Raw genomic sequence first — 22312 nt, 5'->3', positions numbered from 1 at the left:
CCCTCCGATCCCTTCAGCCTTCAGATTGAAGGAGCAGAATCCTTGTGTGAAGCCCATGCTGGCCTGGCCTTCAGTGAGTCATTTCTCATGGTATGAGGGAAATTGTGACCCCTCATCCCACATAAGCCATGCCCTCCCGGCTTTGCCTGCACTGGGGGTGCTGGTGACGAGACAGCAGCTGGGCTGTGACAAGAGGCCTTCGCCTTTCAGCAGCCTCCAGGGCGGGTGCCCACATCCTGCATGGCAGCGGGGTCAACAGTGAAGGAGAGGCCCCATCCCAGCTCACGCCACCAGCTGGTGCTGGGGCCAGAACTGCGACCCTTCAGGCCACAGCCCTCGTGTCCCGTGCTCTCCTTCATGCTGTGGCAGGAGATTCGAGCAGCCAGGCCCTGTGACTGCAAGTGACAGACTTGGCTGGAGTGCCAGTTCAGGCACCAGAGGGAGGGAACTTGGGAGGCCCTGGTCATAGCCAGGACCCAGGCCACATGCTGCCTGGTCCACTTCCTCGCTCTCACCCAGGTACCCACCAGAGGCTCACCAGGGAGGGCCATGGCTGTGGGTCCTCCTCTAGCTCCACTTCCCACATCCATCGGGCTAAGCTCTGTGGCCAGCAGGGTCCCTCCGAGTGGGTGCTGGCTCTGCCTGCCAGGCCACTGACACCACTCAGGCTGTAGCAGTGGAGTTTGGATGGACACACACACTCAGGAGCTCTGATCTGTGCACAGGGGTGACGGGGACATTTCTGTGGTAGAGACAGGATGGGAAGTGGACACAGGGAACATGATGATCTCTGGTGCTGAGAGTTCTGTTTGCTTCCTTTTGTTACTGAATGAATGGAAGGATGAGGGGAGAGGCTGCTAAATACAGAGCCAGGCAGTAGAGTGGGGCATGAGAAGGCGGGAGTGACTACTGAAATCAGGACACGCTCAGGGGGGCGTGAAGAGGGGATCACAGGCCTTCACTGCACCTGGAGGGGCCAGGGTGGCCCTGAGAGTGGATGTCAGTCTGTACCCAGCATTATGGCAGCAAGGGGGGACCCCTCCACCTCCCTGTACTATGAAGGTGTCCCAGTCCATTTTTCATTACTGTCACACACCTGCCAGGCATGGTGGTGCACATCTGTAATCCCAGCCACTCGGAAGACTGAGGCAGGAGGATTGCAAGTTTGAGACCAGCCTGGGCAACTTAGTGAGACCCTGTCTCAAAATAAAAAAATAAAAAGGGCAACCAGGCATGGTGGAACACGCTTGTAATCCCAGCAGTTTGGAAGGCTAAAACAGGAGGATCGCAAGTTCAAAGCCAGCCTCAGCAAAAGGTGAGGAGCTTGCTTTTAACCCAGTGGTCGAGTACCCCTGGGTTCAATCCCTGGTACCAAAATAAAAAAGGCTGAGGATGTAGCTGCATGGTAGATGCCCATGGGTTCAATCCCTACTAGCACAAAAATAAAACAGTATCTGTGGCTGGTACATGACAGAATAAGGGGGTTTCTTTAGCCTACAGGTTTAGAGTTTGAAAGTCACTCAGGTGGCCCCATCTGTTTGGCCTCTGGTGAGGGCCCCCTTGGTTTGGTGGCAACATGGTTAAGAGAGAGGGAAGAGGCCTCCTACAGAAGAGGCCAAGTGTGTGGGTATCCTTGCTTTGTAACAGCCCACTCAGGAAAGCTAACAGGGGCCACCAGCTACACCAATTCCCCCCCACTAAGGGCAGCATTCCCAAACTAGCCCACCCCTTCCAGCTCCCACCATCTCCCACACACTACTCTGGGGACCAATCCCATGTTCCCTTGGGTCACACTCAAGCCACAGCAGAGGGAGCAGGAAAAAAAGCACATGGACGCACCCAAGGCCCTGGCACCCTTCTTCCTGAGAACCCTTCCTCCAGGGCCCCTCCCAACATCAGGTCTTCACTTCCCTGGGGGGTGGCTGGCTCTCCCCTCCCCAGCCTCTGGGGGGACAGTGTATCTCTCACTGGGGACCACAGGGCCCCAAGTCCAGGCCTTTCCAGTGGGGCTCTCCTGCAACGCGTCCCTCCCCTAGTTGGGCATCACAGATGGTGATCCATCCACTAGGCCACCTGGGTGTTTCCTTTACCTGGGCCCAGAAGGCCTGCCCCATCCTGGGGTGAGGGAGACAAGCTCCCCACATGCCCTCATCATTTGCACCTGCCTCTGGCCTCTCCCTGCATCGTCCCAGCCCTGCACCCAAGTGGCACACAGTGCCCACCCGCGACCGAGGGCAGAGGCTTGGCAGAGAAGCATATCCAGGTCCAGGAGAGGAAAGCCAGTGTCACAGCCCCCAGCCCCTTAATCCACAGCATTCACCCCCTTTTCTTTTGCAGCACAGTGTGGGGGGTGGATCTCCGGGTCTCCACAGGCCAGGCACGTGCTCCATCAGTGAGTTACACCCCTGGTCCTATTTATTTTGGGTACCAGGGATTGAAGCCATGGATGCTCTGCCATTGAGCTACAATCCCAGCCCTTTTGTTTTTTGAGACAGGGTCTTGCTGAGTTAGCCAGGCTCGCCTCCAGCTTGCGATGCTCCTACTTCAGCCTCCCAGATTGGTGGGATTACAGGTGTGTGCTACATCCAACCACACTTATTCTCTTCTAGGTGCAACACATGTGCCAGGACGACTGTCCCATTAGTACCTGAAACAGCCAGACATGCAATGTGCCGTGTGTGTGTGTAATAAACAAGTGAACCTGGAAACTCCAGAAGGGAAGCTTTAGCTATGAAACCCTGAGAGGTGAGGGGTGGCATCCAGCAACTGCCCTGTAGGGGCTGGAAAGCAGGTTGTGCGAAGGCTGAACTCGAGGGTGAATGGAAAAGTGAATTTTTTAGTAGGACACGGGGAGCAGGCTTTGATAGGGTACCGAGTCCCATGCTGTAGATGGCCATAGCTGATGTCAACAGTGGGGGAGTCCTGAGGGCTGGCTTCCAAGGCCAGGAGACAACAGTGTTCTGCACAGGCAGGTGCCCAGTCTGGCCCTGGGCAGAAAGCCATCAGAAGCTAGAGCCTTGTGTATGATGTATTTTTTTTTGTGGGGTGAGGGGGGCTCACAGAGAGCAACCCCAAAGCCCTTGGGTCCCTCCCATCTAAGATCTGCAGATGCACACACTGACGTTCCCCAGGATCACTCCCCACAGAGCCCTCCCCTGGGCCTCACTCAGCAGTTCTGGGCTCAGAGGCTGGGCACTTGCCAACCTCAGCAGCTTAGACAAGGCAGCCCATCTATCACAAGCAAGGGGAAGGTCACAGGGACGATGGGCAGTGGAATGCCGCCATCTGTAAGAGTTCCAGAAGGCAAATCCTAAGCAGCTTTCAGCCTATCCTATCATTTTTACGAGTCCATCCTAGTTCGTAAGCTCTTCTCACTGGCTCTGGACTTCCCGGTGGATACTGGAGATCTCAGGCCCAGCTGCACTCAAGTTCCTTTGGCTACGCTTCTGGAAGTGGAACAGTGAACCAGTGGGAGCATCTGTTGCTGGTGTGACCGAGTCACGGGTGTTTCCATTCTCACCACAAGGATCTCAGGGAATCCTGGCAATTCTCAGGCCAGATGGAACTTATCTCCAAATTCAATGTGTAATGAAACTCAGAAAAGTGAAGAACAAATGAGAACCACAGGCATTGGAAAGCTTAACAGTATGCGTTTATTATATTTTATAGAGCCATGTCACACATGCTTGGTGCTTCAAACTGAGTTAATGATTTTCTGGATGCAAAGCCATCTGATGCTTGATGCGGATGCCTTAAATACTATAATATTTCTGCGTCTATGACCTATGAGCTAAGGAAAAACCAAGGACAATTCCAGAAATGGCAAAGAACACAAGAAAAAGATGAACATGAGACACAATGCTAAGTCCTTGAGCCAGGGCCTACAGAAGTTAGCAGAAAGTGAATACCACAGAATTTTTCTTGCCATCTGCAGATAACAAAGCCTAATGCTGCGGACGTGTGGAGAAGGAGGTTGCTCCGATTGGTTCTGGTGCCCTTCTTGCCTCCATGATATATGCAGACACCAAGCAGCCCCAGACAAGAAAGGCTACAGACAACACACCACACAGCCAACTGCTCCTTTTCAACAATACTAAGGGCCTGAGTGTCTTGAACCCTCCATGTGGCAGCTCATGCCTTTTAGTAGTTTCTGGGAGGGTTGGTTTGCTTGTGGCCTAATGCCAATGTTCAGTTTCAGGTTTCCTTTGTTTTTATAAGGGGTTTGGGTGGCACCCATTCACACATCTGCCACCCACCCCTCCCATCAATCCAGTCTTGCTTTAAGTTTTTCCCAGGACTATGTGGACCACCCAGGCCCAGGGTAGATGCCAAGAAGCCTCTTAGACATGTATCTGCACTCTAACCTGATGCCACTTGTCTGAAGGGCCTGCAGTGAACCATCTTGAAGCAGCCAGGGCATCTGAATATAACCTGAGTAGTGAGAAGGGCCAAGGTCAGTAAATAGGGTGTCTTGAGACCTAGCCACTCACTCAGTTGGATGCTGCTACGAGGCTACAGTGTGCTGGAGGCACAGAAGCCCTTCTGTCCTATGAAGTCAAAAGAGAAGGCTGTGAAACTCAGGGCCAGCACCATGAGCAAGCACATCTTGGAGAAAGTTTGGGTGGAATGCCCCTGCCAGTCCTGCTGGGATGAACTCTGAAGAGACGCTGCAGCAGCACTGATGCCATGGGGGGGGGGGGAGGGATGGACCCACAACAAAGGGCTGAAAGACCAGAGACGGCTCCGGCCAGAGACTTCATTTCTAACCACTGTTTTGACCTTTAGGGTCCCCACCCTTGCTGTTGGTCAGGTGTTGAGAAAAGTCAAAGAGCCAGGCAAGGAAGTGATCAATTGGTGGGTGGAATTAGCAGGTTTCCAATTCACAGCGGGCCAAGCTCTCCTGTGCAGGATCTGAGGACTTGCCACCACCCAGGCACCTCCCTCACTCTGCATTTCTTGAGCTCTTGCTCAAGAACAGGGGCAGGCATGGTATAGGGTCCTCTTAAAGGGTCCTTCTCCAATCTAGTGAAATAACTGACATTTAGGAGAACTTGCACATGAAAACAAATAGGAAAAAAAACCCTGATCTTCCTCAACTCCTCAGGCCTTCAGTCCAGGCGGAGCACACACGACACCACACGAAGCCAACAGCATGAGCTCAGCGTCACCTTGGAAAATAAATGTCACTCTGGGGTGACAGTTCTTTATACAAATATTATGCCCCCTGCAACCCCACTCCCAGAGAGGGAAATTATAAGAAATTCAAAAATAGAAAACAACATCTTGTTAAGTGTAAACTTATCCTCTGGAGTTTTTATATTACATGTGCTAGAAACATGCATTCATTTCTGCTCAGATGTAAGAAAATATGTCTATCAGTATTACTATAAATCAGAGTAATTCTCGAGACAATGGAATCACTGTTAGAACACCATTTCAAATTTTAGTAAATTACATCTTTAACAAAATTATAAATTTGAACAAGCAAAGCGGGCTTAAGTTAGAGCCAGTGAGAACGATTCCACACCGCTGCTCGCTCATCAGTCACCTACACTACTGCTGTTAATCCAGTGCTACGTCAACAAGGAACCCGCTTGTTATTGTCTTGAACTCCAAATTGCACTCCTCATAGAAGTTAACTCTGCAGACTGAGAAAAAGACACGAGAACAGAGAAAGGGGCAGGGAGTGAAGGCGGTTTCACTTGGAGACAAAATGGGACAAAAGAGACGATCAAGGGCATCCCCCAAGGGATGAAGGCACAGAGGAAGAGGGACCTCCTTGCACACAAGAGCCTGGCTCCCGCAGGCCACAGCGTGGCTCAGGGCTGCTGCTCAGGCTTTCCCAGGGTACAGGGCTATTCTGCTGTGGGGCCTCGGGCAAGCATCCCGAGGATGGTGCCAGGACCAGGCTCAAGTGCAGCATAATGCTGGGTGAGGGCAATGTGGCTCCAGACTCCTCTGATGGCCACTGACTAGGGCAGCATCTCAGTACAGCCACATCAGGACTGCTGGACCTGATGGTGGGAAGGAAGGTGTGGCGCTTGCAGGAAGGATGGGCACCAGTAGAAGGCTCTGTCCAGCCTTGGAAAGAATTACTTGCTCACAGGGGGTGCTCAGCTGCGAAGGGGACTCTACCATGGGCTCCCGTCTCTCCTGACTGCCAGATACAGCAAAGCCTGGGGTCTTCTGATTAACACAGTTCCACCAAAATATTCAATGGAGAAGAGATTCTGGACAAATAAAAACAAGTGTCTGAAGTTAAATTTTTCACTTATGGTTTCAGAAGGCACTTCAAAATTCCACAGAGCCTTGGGGGGTCACTGTCATTAGGTCACCAATCCTCCTGGTGAAGAAGCTGTAAGAAACTGGACTATACCTCTGACCAGAAGGTGTCCTGGACGTTTTCTATGTAAGCATACTAGCTTGTCTGTCAGTGACCTTGCAGAGTCAAGCACTCAGCAGAAAGACTCAGAATGACTGCAATTTGAATAAATGGGATTTTGCTGTATTGTGGCAGTTTATAAAATATTTTCAATGAGTCCTATATCTGACCCTAAGCAAAATTAAAAAATTATAATCATACATTTAAGAGGTCACAACATGAGGTCAAGTACTCATCGAGTACAATTTTCTAATAATCTAATCATCTCGTCAATTTGCACTCAGTGTCCATTTAGAAGCATGAAATCAAGCTACTGGCACTCTCTTGCCACAATTGCTGGCACTTTGTAAGGCCTCCACTAAGATGGAGGAGCAAAGGCTCTCAAACCAGATACCAAACAACCGTGTTTTCTGTTGGACGAGCCGAGGGCCCACTGGAGCTGCCTCTGAAGCTGAGCAGTGGAAAGAAAAGCCTGGTCTTCCCCATGTGCCCTATTGCCAACTGGTGCCTTTCCTCCAGAAGGCGCCAGGCCGCGCACACCTGTTTCACTCCCACCCTCACCGCAGGAGTGCCAAAATCCAATCCTAGCCCCATGGGCCTGGTCTAAGGTGCTCTGAGGTAGTTCCTTAACTTGGGGTGCCTGTTGCCTATTCTTTTTCAGAACTCAGGATGTGTAGGGGAGTATTAAAATATCCATGCATCGCTTTCATCACAAGTCACTGTAATGGAGTGCAAAATTAAAGGAAACTTGAGTTGCTTTATTTAGCTTCCAATTTCTGGGAGGCTCAAGAATTATAAGTATTCTGGACAACAGAAGAAAATAAGACTGTGCTTACAGATCTTTTTTCTGCCATATTCTTTCTTTAGGATTGCTATTTTATTGTTGCCCTTTCTGTTACATGGGATGTACACATCAGGTGTTAAAAGGTACAATACATTCTACAACTGAGCACCACTTTCTGTAACTGAACAGGCAAAGAAATCACACTGAACATCAGCATCTGGCAGTATTTTTTTTTTTTTTTGGAAAAAAAAAAGTGACTAAAATGGGTTTAAATTGATTAACACTATTAAATCACATCTAATATTTGATACTACATGATTCAATACAGCTATACGATACAATTATACAAAATGTGTTAACATCAAAGAATACAACCAAAATTAAGATAGCAAACAAACCTATATAACTTTTTTTTTGTACAGGAAAATACTTTTGAAGTATGCATGTAACTGCCCATTCTTTTAAAGAAAATCTACTGCAAGCAAAGTTATCAACCTCCAGAAAAATCACACATAGCATTACTAAGCATATCCCCAAAAAGTGTACAATATGCACACTTGGAAAATACAAAATTAAAAAAATTGTAAGCAACAGGTGAGCTTCATATTTATAAGAATGTGAAAAGAAGTCCCATTTTTAGCACTGTTGTATAAAGAATTGTCTTTTGATGCGAAGTTCATGAATTGTCCTCCTGCTGGGACCACACTTTACAAAAACACCGTGTTTTTGAAACGAGATTACAGAGCAAGATAGAGCATCTTAGCAATGTCATCTTATTAAAGTTTTTTTTTAATTTTTACTACTTTATCAAAACATGTCCCTTAGGTGTGTAGGATTCATTTTTAAAATTCTTCCTAGAAATAATATACAAAGGAGAGGCATATTTATTCCCATTCACACTCCTGGAAGATGCTTCCTGCAGTCGAGAAGGGTCTTCTTTTTCTTCTTTTCACTGGTTGTTTTTGGCCTTAGCATGTGTTAAGATGTGAGATTTCAGGTTAGTTGACTGAGCAAACTTCTTATTACAACCATCGAAGGGGCACACATAGGGCCTGTCTCCGGTATGGATTCGCACATGTGTGCGCAAATTGAAGTCCAGTGAAAAGCGTTTCCCACAGCCTTCGAATGTGCACTGTCGAGGAAAGACCAGACATCAGCCTACTCGGCACGCATGACCAGACCCCGGGAGCCAGCAGCGCTCACTGCTCGGGTGGACCTCAGCCCATCTGTTTTACCAAACACTCTCTTCCCTGCCTGGGAGATGCAGGGAATCAGCAGTAGGGATTTCTAACTATGTACGTTGCCACCCTCTGAAGACTTGGGCTGCCCTCATGGACTGAGTGCGTACAACCAGACAGAAACACTGTCAAGCGGCAAGCTGTCCAGATCTCAGGCTAGGACCCTAATACGTCTATAAATATTCTTAAAAGTAAAATATTAATGAGTAAGAAGTCTTCTGGTGTCAACCGTCAAAAAGAATCATAGATTCACCTTGTTACTAGTTTGTTAACTTACTTGTAAGCCTCTAAAAACAAGATACAATATCACCTCTACTTAGTATCATACAATAAAATGTAAGACATTCTTGGTCAATTTGTATTTCAATATGCTATTACCTACCAAAAATTAATGATTTCCACCCCATCAGGAACACACTAGAATTTAGCTCTTAATTCTGTATTCTCCTACCAAAAAAAAAAAAAGTGCTCCACAGACAGGAACACGCCTGTATCCAGCCTCATCTAGACCTGTAGGGAGGCCAGAAGGTGAGGTGAAGTGAAGTGAGCCTTGCATGCAACTCAGGAGGAATGATAGGAAGACCCTCACTCTGTGCTGGCACCTCCCGTGCCAGCCACACCGGCTAGCTTGTGGCGCCCAAGACAGCAAGGCAGTAGAGAGGGGAGAGGGAGCTGGCTCTACCTGGAAGGGCTTCTCTCCAGTATGAACCAGTTGGTGTCGTTTTAGTTTTGAGCTCTCAACGAAAGCTTTGCCACATTCTGCACAGACGTGGACTCTGGGGCCGTGGGTGTGCAGATGTTTTCTCATAGCAGAATTATCCCTGAACATCTTTGTGCAGCCCTTGAAACAGAGAAAGAAGCTTAGTGGTTCACACTGCAAACTCTGAGAAGGATTCAACCACTTAGCAACCTTTACTGATCTATTAGAATGAAGCAACCTCCCCACTCCCCATTTTAACTTTACTTAGCATTACAATAGAACATTAAATTATTTAAGACAAAAAACAGACAACTGAGAAAGGCCTTAACTTTTAATGCAAACCCCTGTTTTACAGATGAGGAAACTGAGGCTTAGAGATGTCTTGAAGTAGACTTGCCCAAGGTCACACTACTAGTAGTAGCCAAGCTGGGAATAGAACCCAGCGCCCCGGCTTCCAGCTATGCCACAGCCGCCTCACCCCGCCACGCCCCCCGATGCAGTAACAGAAGCACTGAGAAATAAACGGAGTTAAAATGACGGTAGTCCACCACTACCTTTGGTGGGCCCCATATTCTGTGCTGCAACAATGGGCTGTCATTCTCCATCGCCTACTGTTCCCTCTTCTCTCTTTGCCTCTTTCCCCTTCTTGACAGAGAAAGAAGCAAGAGGGTCTCCAAGGAATGGCAACTACAGAAGAAATTTATTTTGTGAGACACCGGGAAAAGGAAGAGGCAGGCAAAGCGATACCAGTGCGGGGGAGGCAGATGGATGTGCGGCGCCCGAGAAGCATGTCCTCAACAATTTCTTCTGCAGTTGTTGCCCATGATGGAGTGAATGGGGAAATGGTGAGACAGCATGACAGAAGGACAGCACAGGGCACCACCAGACAGCTTCACAGGCAAAAGGGAGGGAAAGCCAGACTTTTCACCTTGACCTCTAGGTTCAGTTTCCATTTACAAAATGGAATTTTAAAAAATTTAATTGAAAAGAAGTATACAGAGAAGCTAGAGATGACAGGCACTTCAGTCATAACTGTTTTCAAATGCTTATTTTTTGCCCCAATGGAACTCATTTTATATTTCAAAATCACTACATTAATAAGAGAATTAAAAATATGAAAATTTGGGAGTGTGCAGTTGTCATAAGGCCGATTCCATGAAACTAAATTTATCCTTCTCCAATTGATTTTTTAAAATTCTTTACTCCATTTATAATTTCTCCCCCTTTGTTTATCTGCACTTATGTGGTATCATTTTTCTGTTAAGTTTTACTTCCAATCAAGTTTGAAAAATAGCCCCCAACTAACACCTCAAAGTACCTTCTGGGTTATCCTCTTTATGTGCAAGACTGGCTACATTTGAAAACAATTAAGTACCCTTCTAGAAACATGATTAACAGGGTAAATAAGAAAACTGAAAGAAATTATGAAGTCTTTGGCTTTGTTTTTTAGCAAATATTTCCATATTTCATTCATGAGCCTACATTTCATAAAGGGCGGTGGGCGAGGTACAGCCCAATGCCTTAAGACTTGTTAATGACCCCAAAGGAATGGAGCCCTGGCACAGTATAGTCAACAGACAGCAATCAACGCAGCTCCCTACTTAATAAAATACAAATAAATCACAAATTTAGGTGGCTTTTACTAAACAACAAAACTCTTGTCTCTTGAATTTAAAAACCAAAGATTATAGTTCCTCCCTTTATCTCAATTATGAAAGTGGAAATAAATGTGCAAACTTCTTACAAACTCTCTAAGACTTCAGTAGTGGTTCCGTGAACCTCCCCCTAGCATTACTTACTTTATGAGGGCAAGCTATTGTTCTTGGAGCATCATCTTCTTTAATTTTTCTTGGCTTCATTCTTATCCAAAAAAAAAAAAAGAGAGAGAGAGAGAAAGAGAGAGAGACAGATTTGTAGGAGTGGGTACACTCAACTGGCATAAATCATATAGTGCCTAAAATGGTCTCCTTATAGCTAACAAAACTAAGCTTATAACATGTTCCCATGAAGGAGGACAAGACTGCTTCAATGAGTGCTGAAGACTTTGATAAGGGGTGACACCCAGAAGGCTGCACACTGCCACTGTGGCCTCGGAGCTGGGAAGCTGGCTAAGCATAGCACGATGATCTGTGTGACTCAAATACCTGCTCTTTTCTCCTGCCCCTCTAGAAAAATACAAAGACTCAATCTCCTAGTGGAAGCTGGGCAAGGCACTCAAAGCAGCTGCTTCGATGACAAAGGTACCTTATGAAAAAGGAATAACAGGCATGAAATGTCTCAAAAATAAGTGTCTCTATACAGCTGCTTAAAAACACATAGACAAATGGGTCCACTTTACACTGATATAACCGAGCTTTATGACACATCAATTTTTGAGGGGATGTGCTGGGGAGTGATACTGGCTAAAATATACTGCTAAGTTGTGTGCACGTGAATATGTAACAACAAATCCCATCAATGTATATAACTATAACCCACGAATTAAAAACTCGGGCTGGGCGTGGTGGTGCATGCCTATAATCGCAGCGGCTGGGGAGGCTGAGGCCCTAAGCAACTCAGCAAGACCCTGACTCTAAAATATAAAAAAGTGCTGGGGAGGTAGCTCAGCAGTTAAGTGCCCCTGGGTTCAATCCCTGGTACAAAAAAATGGTGGGGAAAAAAATGTATCATTTTTGCAAAGTGTATGAAATAGTCCTTTTAAACAAAATTCTTTTGACATACTGAAGTATCAAATAGCTTTCAAAGGAAACACAGAAAACCATCAGCACTGTTATTTGAGGGACTAGTGGGCCAGTCTAATGAGAACCACAGACTCTCACATGGTTTCCTTTCTACCATCAATTTTGGTGGTGAGAGTAAAAGGGCAGTTACAGTTTTTAAAAATGGTGAGATAATTTTATTTTAAACTATGGAGACTTGTGGCCCTGCTTTTGTTTGGGGGCTTGGAAGTTCCCATCTGTGACAAGATACCTGGTGAGGTGGGCAGCCTGGCAGAACCCCATGCAAATCCTAACAGCTTGCTCCAATTTTAACGTACCCACCTGCTACTTGCACTGAACTGACCTTTGGTCTGCCACTAGAACTTTCTCTCCAAATACTCCCTACATATCTGAGTGTGATTGGGGTAAGAAATTAAGAATTCCTAGAAAAACTAAAAAAAGAGGGACTGGGGTTGTAGCTCAGAGGTAGAGCACTTGCCTAGTACGTGTGAGGCTCTAGGTTCAATCCTCAGCACCACAAAAAAATAAATAGATATTGTGTCCATCTACAAATAAAAAAGATTTTAAAAAAAAGATTTCAATCTCTGAAACAGATTTTCTTTTTGTTCTCATTTCTGCCATCACATACCTCTCCATAAGGGCTCATGCTTAATAAACAAACGACTAAGCCAATGGTTTCTTAAAACTAAAAGTTAATTTATCACCACCCTTTTGTTATAAAGGATTATTTCTGTTATCTTTCAGTTAACAAAGGTCCTAACAATATTGTTCTTGTTCACCCTGGATCTGGGAAAAGTGTCCTTATTATATCATAAAATCTGAACTATGTCTTTGACTAAAATCCCATATCCTAGAAGTCTAAGAGGAACAATCTGTCTGGTAGCTTTCACTTATGTCCGTGTAGTCTGTTCAAAACTGTACATTTATTTCTACTTTAAACTGAGAACATTTTCTGAGTGGTATTCTTTCCATCCAAAACCTGCAGACACTCTTTTATTTCTTGTAAATGGATTATCACATCAGCTAGTAGGCATTTCTTAAGTGCCAGTTGCCTATTGAGCTCTGAACTAGTCTTTGTTATCTTAAATACCAGTATATCCTGGGTGTTTTGTCTGAATTTACATACCAGAGAGGGCAAGAGCTTTGGTATCAGGGCGCCACCTGGAGGCTAGATCAGTGTGAAAAACAACAAGGTTTCTACTTTCCTTAAGTACTAGTAACTCTTCTAAGTACACTAAGACTCAAGTTCCAATCTAATTAAGAATGCTTATTCTTTAATGACTCCACCAAAATGCTCTGTGTGTAAACTGTGACTCGACTACAATTGTCCAAATTCCCAGGATGGTACATACCCAAGATGTTGGATTTTTCTGTAAGTAAATTATATCTAAATAAACCTGGCATAAGGAAGGTCCTCTTCATATATTTTCTGAGATTCATCGCTATAAACTTAATTTTCAAGACATTATATTATAGAAAATTTCAAATCTGCACGAGAGAGAATAGTTCCATGTGCCCAACTCTTGTTTTTTTTGGTAAGTGTAAAAAGCCATTTTAAAAAATGTGTTCTAGTATTCAGAAGTCTATTTTTGGGATGAGAATTTAAAATTTGGACAAACATCCATGAACTCAAGAGGTCAATGGAAGATTAGCAGCCACTCTGAAGTTCCTTGACACATCGCCCTTCACTCTCTACAGAGTGGTCATTCCCCCCCCCCCCCCCCCCGCCCAAAGTACACTTGGATTGAAAATGTTTTGTGAGACTAAAAAATCATATACACTACCACTCAGAATTCTATTTGGCCCTCCCAAAATATTCACAAGCGACTAGACTTCAGTGTTCATTCACTGACTGTGAGGCTTGAAGAACCCAGAAACAATGAGGACAACAGCACAGGCGTTTCAAACGAGACGGGATGGGATGTGTGACTTGGAGCTGACTCCTACTAGCTGCATGACCTTGAGCAAAAACTACACAACTTCTCCACCTCGGTTTCTTATTCTGTAAACAGGCACAATGCTCCCTACTTTATAGGGCTGCAAGATTAAAAGATGACACGTTAAACACTTGGAAATGACAGTCATTATTACCAATGGCTAAGTGTTATACAGGACTATTTTAAAAATGAGTTCATCACCCCTGTTCCCCTGCTGGCATTCTGGGGATTGATCCCAGAGCTCTACCACTGAGCTACATCCCCAACCCTTTTTTGAGATAGGGTCTCCTTTAAATTAAGGAGGCTCGCCTCCAACTTTGCAATCCTTCTGCCTCAGCCTCCCAAGTAGCTGGGATTACAAATGTGTACCACCATGCTCAGATTAATAACAAGCCCATTCTTAAAAATATTATAGCACTTGTGCTAAACAATACAGAAGGGTTTGGTGTTCCAAACCACATTTTCAATTAAAGGACGAAGGGGACTGAAGAAAGAATAGCACAAGCAGAAAAGCACCCCTCGGCAGAGATTCTTTTGTTCCAATAAAAATGGAGAATACTCTCCCTGTGACCCAACTGCTAGACATATAAACATCTCATTCTGACATTTGTGGAAGGAACATTGTGAAGAATGGGCTCCAAACTCAAGCTTGCAGGAACGTCCTGACACAATGTCAGCAGAGAATTGTGTAAACCAAAACTCTTGACTAACTCAAATCCATGAATATCCCAGAAGCAGAGATTCTCTAATGAAAATCAGCCTGCAAAACAAGCTTAGTTAATTGCTAGACCAGCAGCTTCTATTCAGACCCATGCTGGGAGGACATGTTCCTGGGTAACACAGCTAAGCTCTGCAAGTGCGATTCACCTCCTTTCTTTGTGCAATGAGTCGTTTCTTCAGCAGACATTATATAGTCATGTAACAGCGAGGACTTTTAAAGTCATTTCCATCTCTATTATCACACTTTACCTAGCCCTGTGAAAGTCTCAGTGTAGACAGTGATAAAAACATCACTACCTTGGGATTGCCTTTATGCTCATCTTTCTAAACTGGAGTCATCCCCTCACCCCCCCACCCGGCTCAGGACTGGGGATTGAACCCAGGGCTTTACCTACATTCTACCACACTGAAGCTATACACCCAGTCTTTTTAAAACTCTGATTCAGGGTCTCACTGAGTTGCCCAGGCTGGTCTCAAACTTGTGATCCTCCTGCCTCGTTTCCCGAGCAGCTGGGATTACAAATGTGCTCCACCATGCCTGACAAAACAGGGGTTTGTAAAGGCTAACTTTAGTTAATAAAATACAGAGACTGGATTTAATCAGGAAACAGAACTTACCAGGCCCAACTCACTGACTACTTTTCAAGTATTTTATTAAAGGGACATTTCAGGGCAGAATAAAGTTCCCCATGGTCCCACCTCACCAAGGCCAGGACTTTCAAATGAAAGTCATCATTCCTTCCATCTGTCCTCTCACAGCATTAATCAATAGATAATCTGGGTGGAGCACGGCGGGAGCCTGAAACATTCTTTGGTCAGTTTCAAATCCAGTGCAGTATCCCACCACTCCAAGTCACAGAATAGAGGGGAAAGCATCCAATACTCTGCTATAAACTAACACTATAGCCCTTCAACATGGCTTGGAGTAATGAGCAGAGGGGATGAGGAAAGGCGGCCAGAAGAACCAATTATGTGGATCAGTGAAGATGTGGTCTGGCCCCCTGTTCATGACAAACTTGGGACCTCTGTTATCTTTAACTTTCTGAGTGCCAATCACCAATTATGGGGCCTCCAGAAAACCCTATTAAACTCACACAGATTCTCAAAGTGCAAAAACTTGGCAAAATAGAGCACCCAGGCTCTATTTTCTTTACCACCACTGTCCAATCAGGCAGATGTGTTAAGATGACCTTCAGGAGATGCCACATATAACTGGGATGAACCAGCCACCCCTCATGCATCCTGGCACCCAAACCCTACACACCTTTACTTCTTACATGCTCAGGACCAGCAGAGTGTCATCATACTCTAGTCACAAATCTTTCACTGACTGATTATAAAAGAAGATCAACATCATTTACCTTCACTTTATGATTGTGCAAGTGCTGCCTATGGTGTGTCAGCTCACACTTTGGGCTCAACAAGTCCAACACAGTAGCTACAAACACAAAATTTCCTTCAGTCAGGCCCAAGAAGTTCTCTCTAAGTATAATGTCAAAATTATTCCTAGGTTTAGGCTGGTATTCCTTCACCCCTTTCTAGGGAATTTCTGATTGCTGTTTCCTTTTTTAGAAGATTCTTTCCCACATTAAAAGGGACTTTCAGATCACTGAGAAGATGCTTGGGTATGCATGCTAGACAAGAGCTCTACTACAGAGTTATCCCAACCCCCCAGGAAACTTTCTGGCAGAAAACTTCCTACTCCACTTTAAGGGACCATGTTTCCCAGCCTCTGCACTGCTGTCCTTGAAGATCTCTCACCCCATCTTCCTTCTCTTGCACATACTCATTGGCTCCGCTGCACCCTCAGTGACCTTCTCAGGACTGTATGCAATATAAAGTGATTCCTTAGGTCACTAACACTGTCTTTGTATTTGACTAGTAGCTTCGCTGGGTTGAGAATTCTGGTGAGCTGGGCATAGTGGCGCACATCTGTAATTCCAATTATTTTTGAGAAGCTGAGGCAGGAAGCAGACCCACACTCCTCCACGGGGACTGGAACCAAGTAGCATACAGCAAGTCTGAGGCCCATCTGGGAACTAGAGTAAGATCCTATCTCAAAGAGACAGGGCTGGGATTATGGCTTATCGGTAGAGCGCTGGCCTAGAATGTGTGGGGCACTGGGTTCAGTCCTCACCATCACATTAAAAAACCAACCAACCAACCGACAAACAAAAAAAGCAAAAAAACCCAAAGAGGTCTATTTTATAGGCTGGGAGTGCAGTCAGGTCAGAGCACTTCTGCAGTACACATGAGGCCCTCAGTGTGATCACCAGCACCAAAAACACCCTTTCATGTTTATAGTCATTGTTCCTCTCAAACACGGCTTTCCTGTCTTCTATTCATCCTTCAGTCTACTGGTCTTTTGTAGATGGTCTTTTTTTCCCTGGAAGTTTTCAGGTTCTTTAAGTGTTTTTAAATTTCATGAGTGGATGGCTACCTGGTACTACTTCCCAGTTCCCTTTCTACAGAGGATGTTTGAAGATAGCCCTGGGACAGAAAGACCAGGCTGCCTTCAAACAGCAGCATGTGTCCTGGCTTTTCTGTTCAGAGGACTGTGGGAACAGGGCTGGCAAGCCATCCTCTCAGCTGCCCCAATCCTCCTGGGACAGGTGAACAATGATATGGGTCACCAAACCCTAAATACTTGTGGTGCTCACCACCCCACATTTTGTTCCCTAGCTGTCGAAAGCCTTCAGCACACCACCAAAATCCTTTCCTGTTTCATGGAAAGGTTTATGTTCCTTCCTCACTGCACTTGACCAACTGATCCTTCTACTCTCAACAGCTTCTTTCACTGAGACTTTGCAGCTAGGTCTTTTTCCCCCAAAGCTATTTAACCACTTTCACATTTCTAGCCATCCCTCATAAAGGACCCCAGTCCTTACTTCCTTCCCAACTCCTCCCAAGGGCTGAGGTGTAGCTTGGTGGCAGAGCACCTGTTTAGAATGCAGGGAGCCCTGGGTTCTTCCCTAGTACTGCACTGCACATAGCCAAACAAGAACAACAGTAATTTTTGAAAAATACTAAAACAACCCAGGATGTTTTATTAGCATCTAAAACCAAACAATGCCTGCATCTGAACTCCAAATCAGAAACTTTCCCCAATCTCCCCCATCATTCAAGAAGTGAACATTTAACATCAATTTTTTAAAATATTTATTTTTAGTTTTCGGTGGGCACAACATCTTTATTTTTACATGGTGCTGAGGATCGAACCCAGCGCCCTGCGCGAGTGCGCTACCGCTTGAGCCACATCCACAGCCCCATTAACATCAATTTTGATTTTTTTCTTTTTTGTCCCTCCCGTCTATCCCATATACAGATGATCTGGCCCTAATTCTGTGATTTCTTTCACTGTTGACCACATTCTAGCTCAGGCCTTCATTTGCTCCTGCTCAAGCACCATCCCCCATGTCCTGGGGACACCAACACCAATTCAGCCTAGACACAGCTACAAAATGATCCTCTCATTAGCTCCATCACCCAGATCACTACTTTCAAAACCTTTAGCAGCTGCCCAATGTACACTAAAAAAAAATCCACAGATCTTGGCCCAGTATTCATGGACCTTAATGACCTAATTTCAATTTTACATTTTGGTGGGTTTTTCCAGTCATTTCCCTCAAGTGTCCTAATTCCCAGGCAAGACTACACCCTTTTCTGTGTACCTTTCTACTGTGTCACATTGTTCTAGCATGCAGGCTCCACCATTAAAACTGTTCAAAGCTCAAATCAAATGCTGCCCCATCCACAACACTTCACTGATTCCTCTGTTCAAGTATCCTCACAGATTCTGAACACATAAAAGCTGACTTTTCAGATTCAATTTTTATCTGTAATTTTTCTGAGGGAAGAGCAGTTAATATCTGATTCATAACTATCTGAAATATGAATAGCAATAAAAGTTGGGATTCAATGTCATTAACAAAAGCATAGAGCCTTAACTGGGGTAAGCCATGATAAATGAGAAATAAACTAAATGTGCATATTTCCTATAGCTACAGTTTAACTGGAGAGAAAGGGACAAGAACCCCTTTATGAAAACAAAAAGATTTGACAAGCAGGAAAACAGGTTCAGGTGGTCTGAGTTGAGTTGCCCAACCAGTTCTCAGAAGGGTCAGAAGAGTAAGGGAGGTGAGGAGGGGAAACTGGGTTGCCCTGGTCTCCCCTTGCTGCTCTGTTCTCAAGAAACAGAGATGTGTCTTCCTTCCTGATCCCAACCCTTGTGTATATTTCTGGGGTTGTTCCAGTCTCCATTCAAGCTCAGGGAAAGGGATCAGGCCTTCTGTGCCAGTTTATTAATTTCATTCTATTTAATCCCCCTGCCTCCATTACTGGAACTGAACCCAGGGGCACTCTACCACTGAGCTACATCCCCAGCCCTTTTCATTTTTTATTTGCCAAGGCTGGCCTGGTAGTTGGTATCCTCCTGCCTGAATGACTGGGTTTACAGGTGTGCACACTGTACCTGGCTTTACTTAAAATTTTACATTTTTTGTGGGTTTTTCCATATCCTTATAAAACCTACCAAACAGTAAAACAAGGCCACATCTAGTGGTTTCAGATCCTGACTGTTCACCTTGAATAGTCACAGGGTTCTGGCCACAAATATCTGACATCTCTTTCAGCCATGCCAGCTCCAATTAGCAAAACAGGGAAAGCTTAACTGATGCCACGTGCTGCAACAGGAACTGATGAAAGCCATTCCCAGGGTCCACTGAACAGATCTAGTAAAGACCCGGGTCTTCTGCAACACACTCAAACTTTAAATGCATACAAAGAGGTCAGGAGGCTAAGTCTGAACAGGCCCCTCAAAACAAACTATGTGCAATTATATCTACATCCAAGCAAGGCCAGTTATGGAATTAAAGAGCATTTGCCTCATCTTACTACTACTACTTACTACTACTCAATTACTATTAAAAACAAAACTGACTGCTTTTATTTTCAGAAGTTTCCCTAGAGAAAGAATATAAATCACCACTGTGACTTGGGCATAGAAAACCACAGATGTCAAGAAAGCACTTTCTATAATGAAAAGGAAAGTAAAGTTCTCTAACTTACCTAGCAAATTCTGCCAGCTGTTTTGGATCTGAGAGGTCAATGCCAGGGATTCCTCCAGGAGGGAGTTTCTTTCCTGTCATATACTCTGAATAATCAGGAGGCGAGTTCTCTCCAATGATCTGTTCTTCAACCACTGTCTCATGGTCAATATCTTTTTTTTCATCTGAAACACATCATGAAATTGATTATCTTAGCTGAGTAAAGACATTTTTAAAAGTTTTTAAAAGGTATAAAAATTGCTTTCACTAGCACCTTCACCTTCTTAGATTACAGCTATCACCTCAATTTCTTTACAACTCATTCCTTGTCCTCAATTTTTTGAACTCCTATTTCTCCTTGAAGATCACCAGCTCTGTTTAGCCTCTCTGAAGGACTTGCTTTCAGCATCTTTGTTGCTGCACTGGCCTGGGTGACCCCACTTCTCAAACATCTGTTTTTATCCACTGCTGACTACCAATGTGGCGATGCAAATAAAATCTCATTTCCAACCTCTCACCTGTTAGCAAGCCTCTGGTCTACCCTTCCGGCCTCCTCATCCTTCCTCCAAGGATTCAACCACACAGGCTTTACCCATGCAATTTCTAGAGTTTAAGTGTAATTACAACCATGTGATTTTCCTCAGTCTCTCCCACTAAACTGTGAGTTGGAGGAGGACAGGGAAATTAGTCCATTTTGACCCCAAGGGCCCCAGAACCTTACTTAAAGGCTGGCCCTCAATAAATTGTGTTCACAGAATGAAGGACAGCTCTACTTGTATCATTTCAAATCCACGAGGCTAAAAAACCAATGCTGACCCCATAATTGATCTTACTTTTGCCTTTGAGGCAAACCCTTCTGTTTGCTATCTGGGTGCTGCACTGGCTGGTTCCATTTTAACATGTTTTCTACTTCTCCCTTGCACATGCCCTCTATTTTCCACCCATTTTTCTCACGGGTTAATTTGCAAGTACCTGGGGGAGAATTCAATAAATCCAAGGCCCTCACACCTCTCTCATTTCCCTTCTCAAAGTCCAGTCTCCTTTCAGAGCCTCACCCAAATCTCTAAGGCTTACTGATTTCTATCACTCCAGCCTCACATTCCCACTTCTTTTTTCCAAATCCGAGATCACTTCCTCACAATACTGACAGATCATATACCATTCTGCTTTGATTTTTTTTTTTTTGAATTGGTCCTGCCTCTTAAGTTAGAGCAGAAGAGCCCAAAGTCCAAACACAGTTTTCTATTACCTTCTTCTCCTCTCTTCTACTTTCATGCTTAAAGCAGAAAGTAGGGGCTCCATAATCAATGCTGAAATTTTCAGCTTTTCTATTAAAATGTGTTCACAAAGATCAGGAATATAAGATCTTCCAAAAGTGTGAACTCGTACCTCACATTACCATACCACCAGTGTTAAAAAAAAAACAATACCCCTCAAACAAGAAAACAAACACAACCCTTAAGATTGATGTCACTACCAAAACCATATCAGCTCACTACTGTTAGTGCACAGGCAATGAATAAAAGAAAACACAAATACAGAATGAGGTTCGTTTGATTCAAGTGGTCACTATCAACTTCAATACCCAGCAACAAAAAGTACAAAATACAAAAAAATTTAAACTTTAAATCACAGAATAGCAGGTTACATTTTCTTGAATGTTTATGTAGGACTATTTTAATCACTTACACATCCACCTATGAAGTGGGTGAATAAAAGATTGGCAAACTTCATTTTACAGAGAACTGAGGAACGAGGAGGGTGAGCAACACGTTCAGGATCAATTGCCTCATAGCAGTGGTGAACTCACCAGGTCTAAATTGAAGATCATGCTACTTCCTGTTAGGAACTAGAAAGAACACTAGGAATAACATCCTTCAAGGTTATCCTTGATGTACAGATAAAGAGTACTGATCAGTGGATGGATGAAGGGGCCTAAGGAAAGAATAGCTGAATGTATTGAAAGGACAGGAAGGGCTTGTCAGCTCTCTGGAGTTTTTATTTTTTTAGTTGTCAATGGATATTTATTTATATGAGATGCTGAAAATCAAACCCTGTGTCTCACACATGCCAGGCAAGTGCTCTACCACTAAGCCACAACAACCCCAGCCCCTCCAGAGTCTTTACAAGGGCACTAATCCCATTCCCTAGGGCCAAATAACCTCCCCAAGGCCCCACCCCCTAACCCATCACATAAAGGGTTAGGATTTCAAATCATGAAACTGGGGAGGAGGGTCATTCAACCCCTACAAAGTGCATGTAGCTCAGTGGTGAAACGCTTTGGGTTCAATCCCCAGTACCTGGCCAGTATGGACGGGGGCGGGGCGGGGGGAGGGGGGGCAGGAAGTGGGGTGTGGATGCACACCTGTAATCCCAGATACTGAGAGGAGGCTGAAGAAGGAAGATTAAGAATTTGAGGCCAACCTGGGCAAATTAGCTGTGTCAAAATAAACAGGGCTCAGCATGTAGCTCAGTGGGAAAGCTAGCTTGCCTAGCTTACACAAGGCCCTAGGCTCAATCCCTGGCAGTGATGGTGGTAGGTGTCAGGGAACAGGAAATGTGGTTAGTGATCATCAGTTACAAAGCACAAACTCTGTAACCAGATTCAACCATTTCATCCTCGTTCTCAAGCCTGCCTGGCCTTACTTATATATTATATACCCTTTCACCCTAATATCTCTAACTTAGGCACATCCCAACTTTCAAGTGAAACAGAAACACAGTCATGGGCAGGGAATCTACTTTATTCATATTTTACATTTCTGCTATAAGATCCGACGTGTGAT

General features: G+C 44.8%; 1 protein-coding gene across 1 annotated transcript in view; it reads right to left on the bottom strand.

Moving 5' to 3' along the window:
• Positions 1-3630: 3630 nt before the first annotated feature.
• The window catches only part of Yy1 (YY1 transcription factor), a 34473-nt gene continuing 15791 nt past the window's right edge, over positions 3631-22312 (bottom strand). The window contains exons 2-5 of the mRNA XM_078050854.1: positions 19549-19711; positions 10904-10964; positions 9087-9245; positions 3631-8298 (exon numbers count right to left, since the gene is read on the bottom strand). Coding sequence (XP_077906980.1) covers positions 8116-8298; positions 9087-9245; positions 10904-10964; positions 19549-19711 — 566 coding nt within the window. The 3' untranslated portion in view covers positions 3631-8115. The remainder of the gene's footprint in view (positions 8299-9086; positions 9246-10903; positions 10965-19548; positions 19712-22312) is intronic.

The sequence above is a fragment of the Ictidomys tridecemlineatus genome, chromosome 5 (assembly GCF_052094955.1).
Source record: "Ictidomys tridecemlineatus isolate mIctTri1 chromosome 5, mIctTri1.hap1, whole genome shotgun sequence".
Lineage (NCBI taxonomy): Eukaryota > Metazoa > Chordata > Mammalia > Rodentia > Sciuridae > Ictidomys > Ictidomys tridecemlineatus.
Note: the sequence above shows the minus strand (reverse complement) of the source record. Positions and strands in the feature narration are given on the sequence as shown.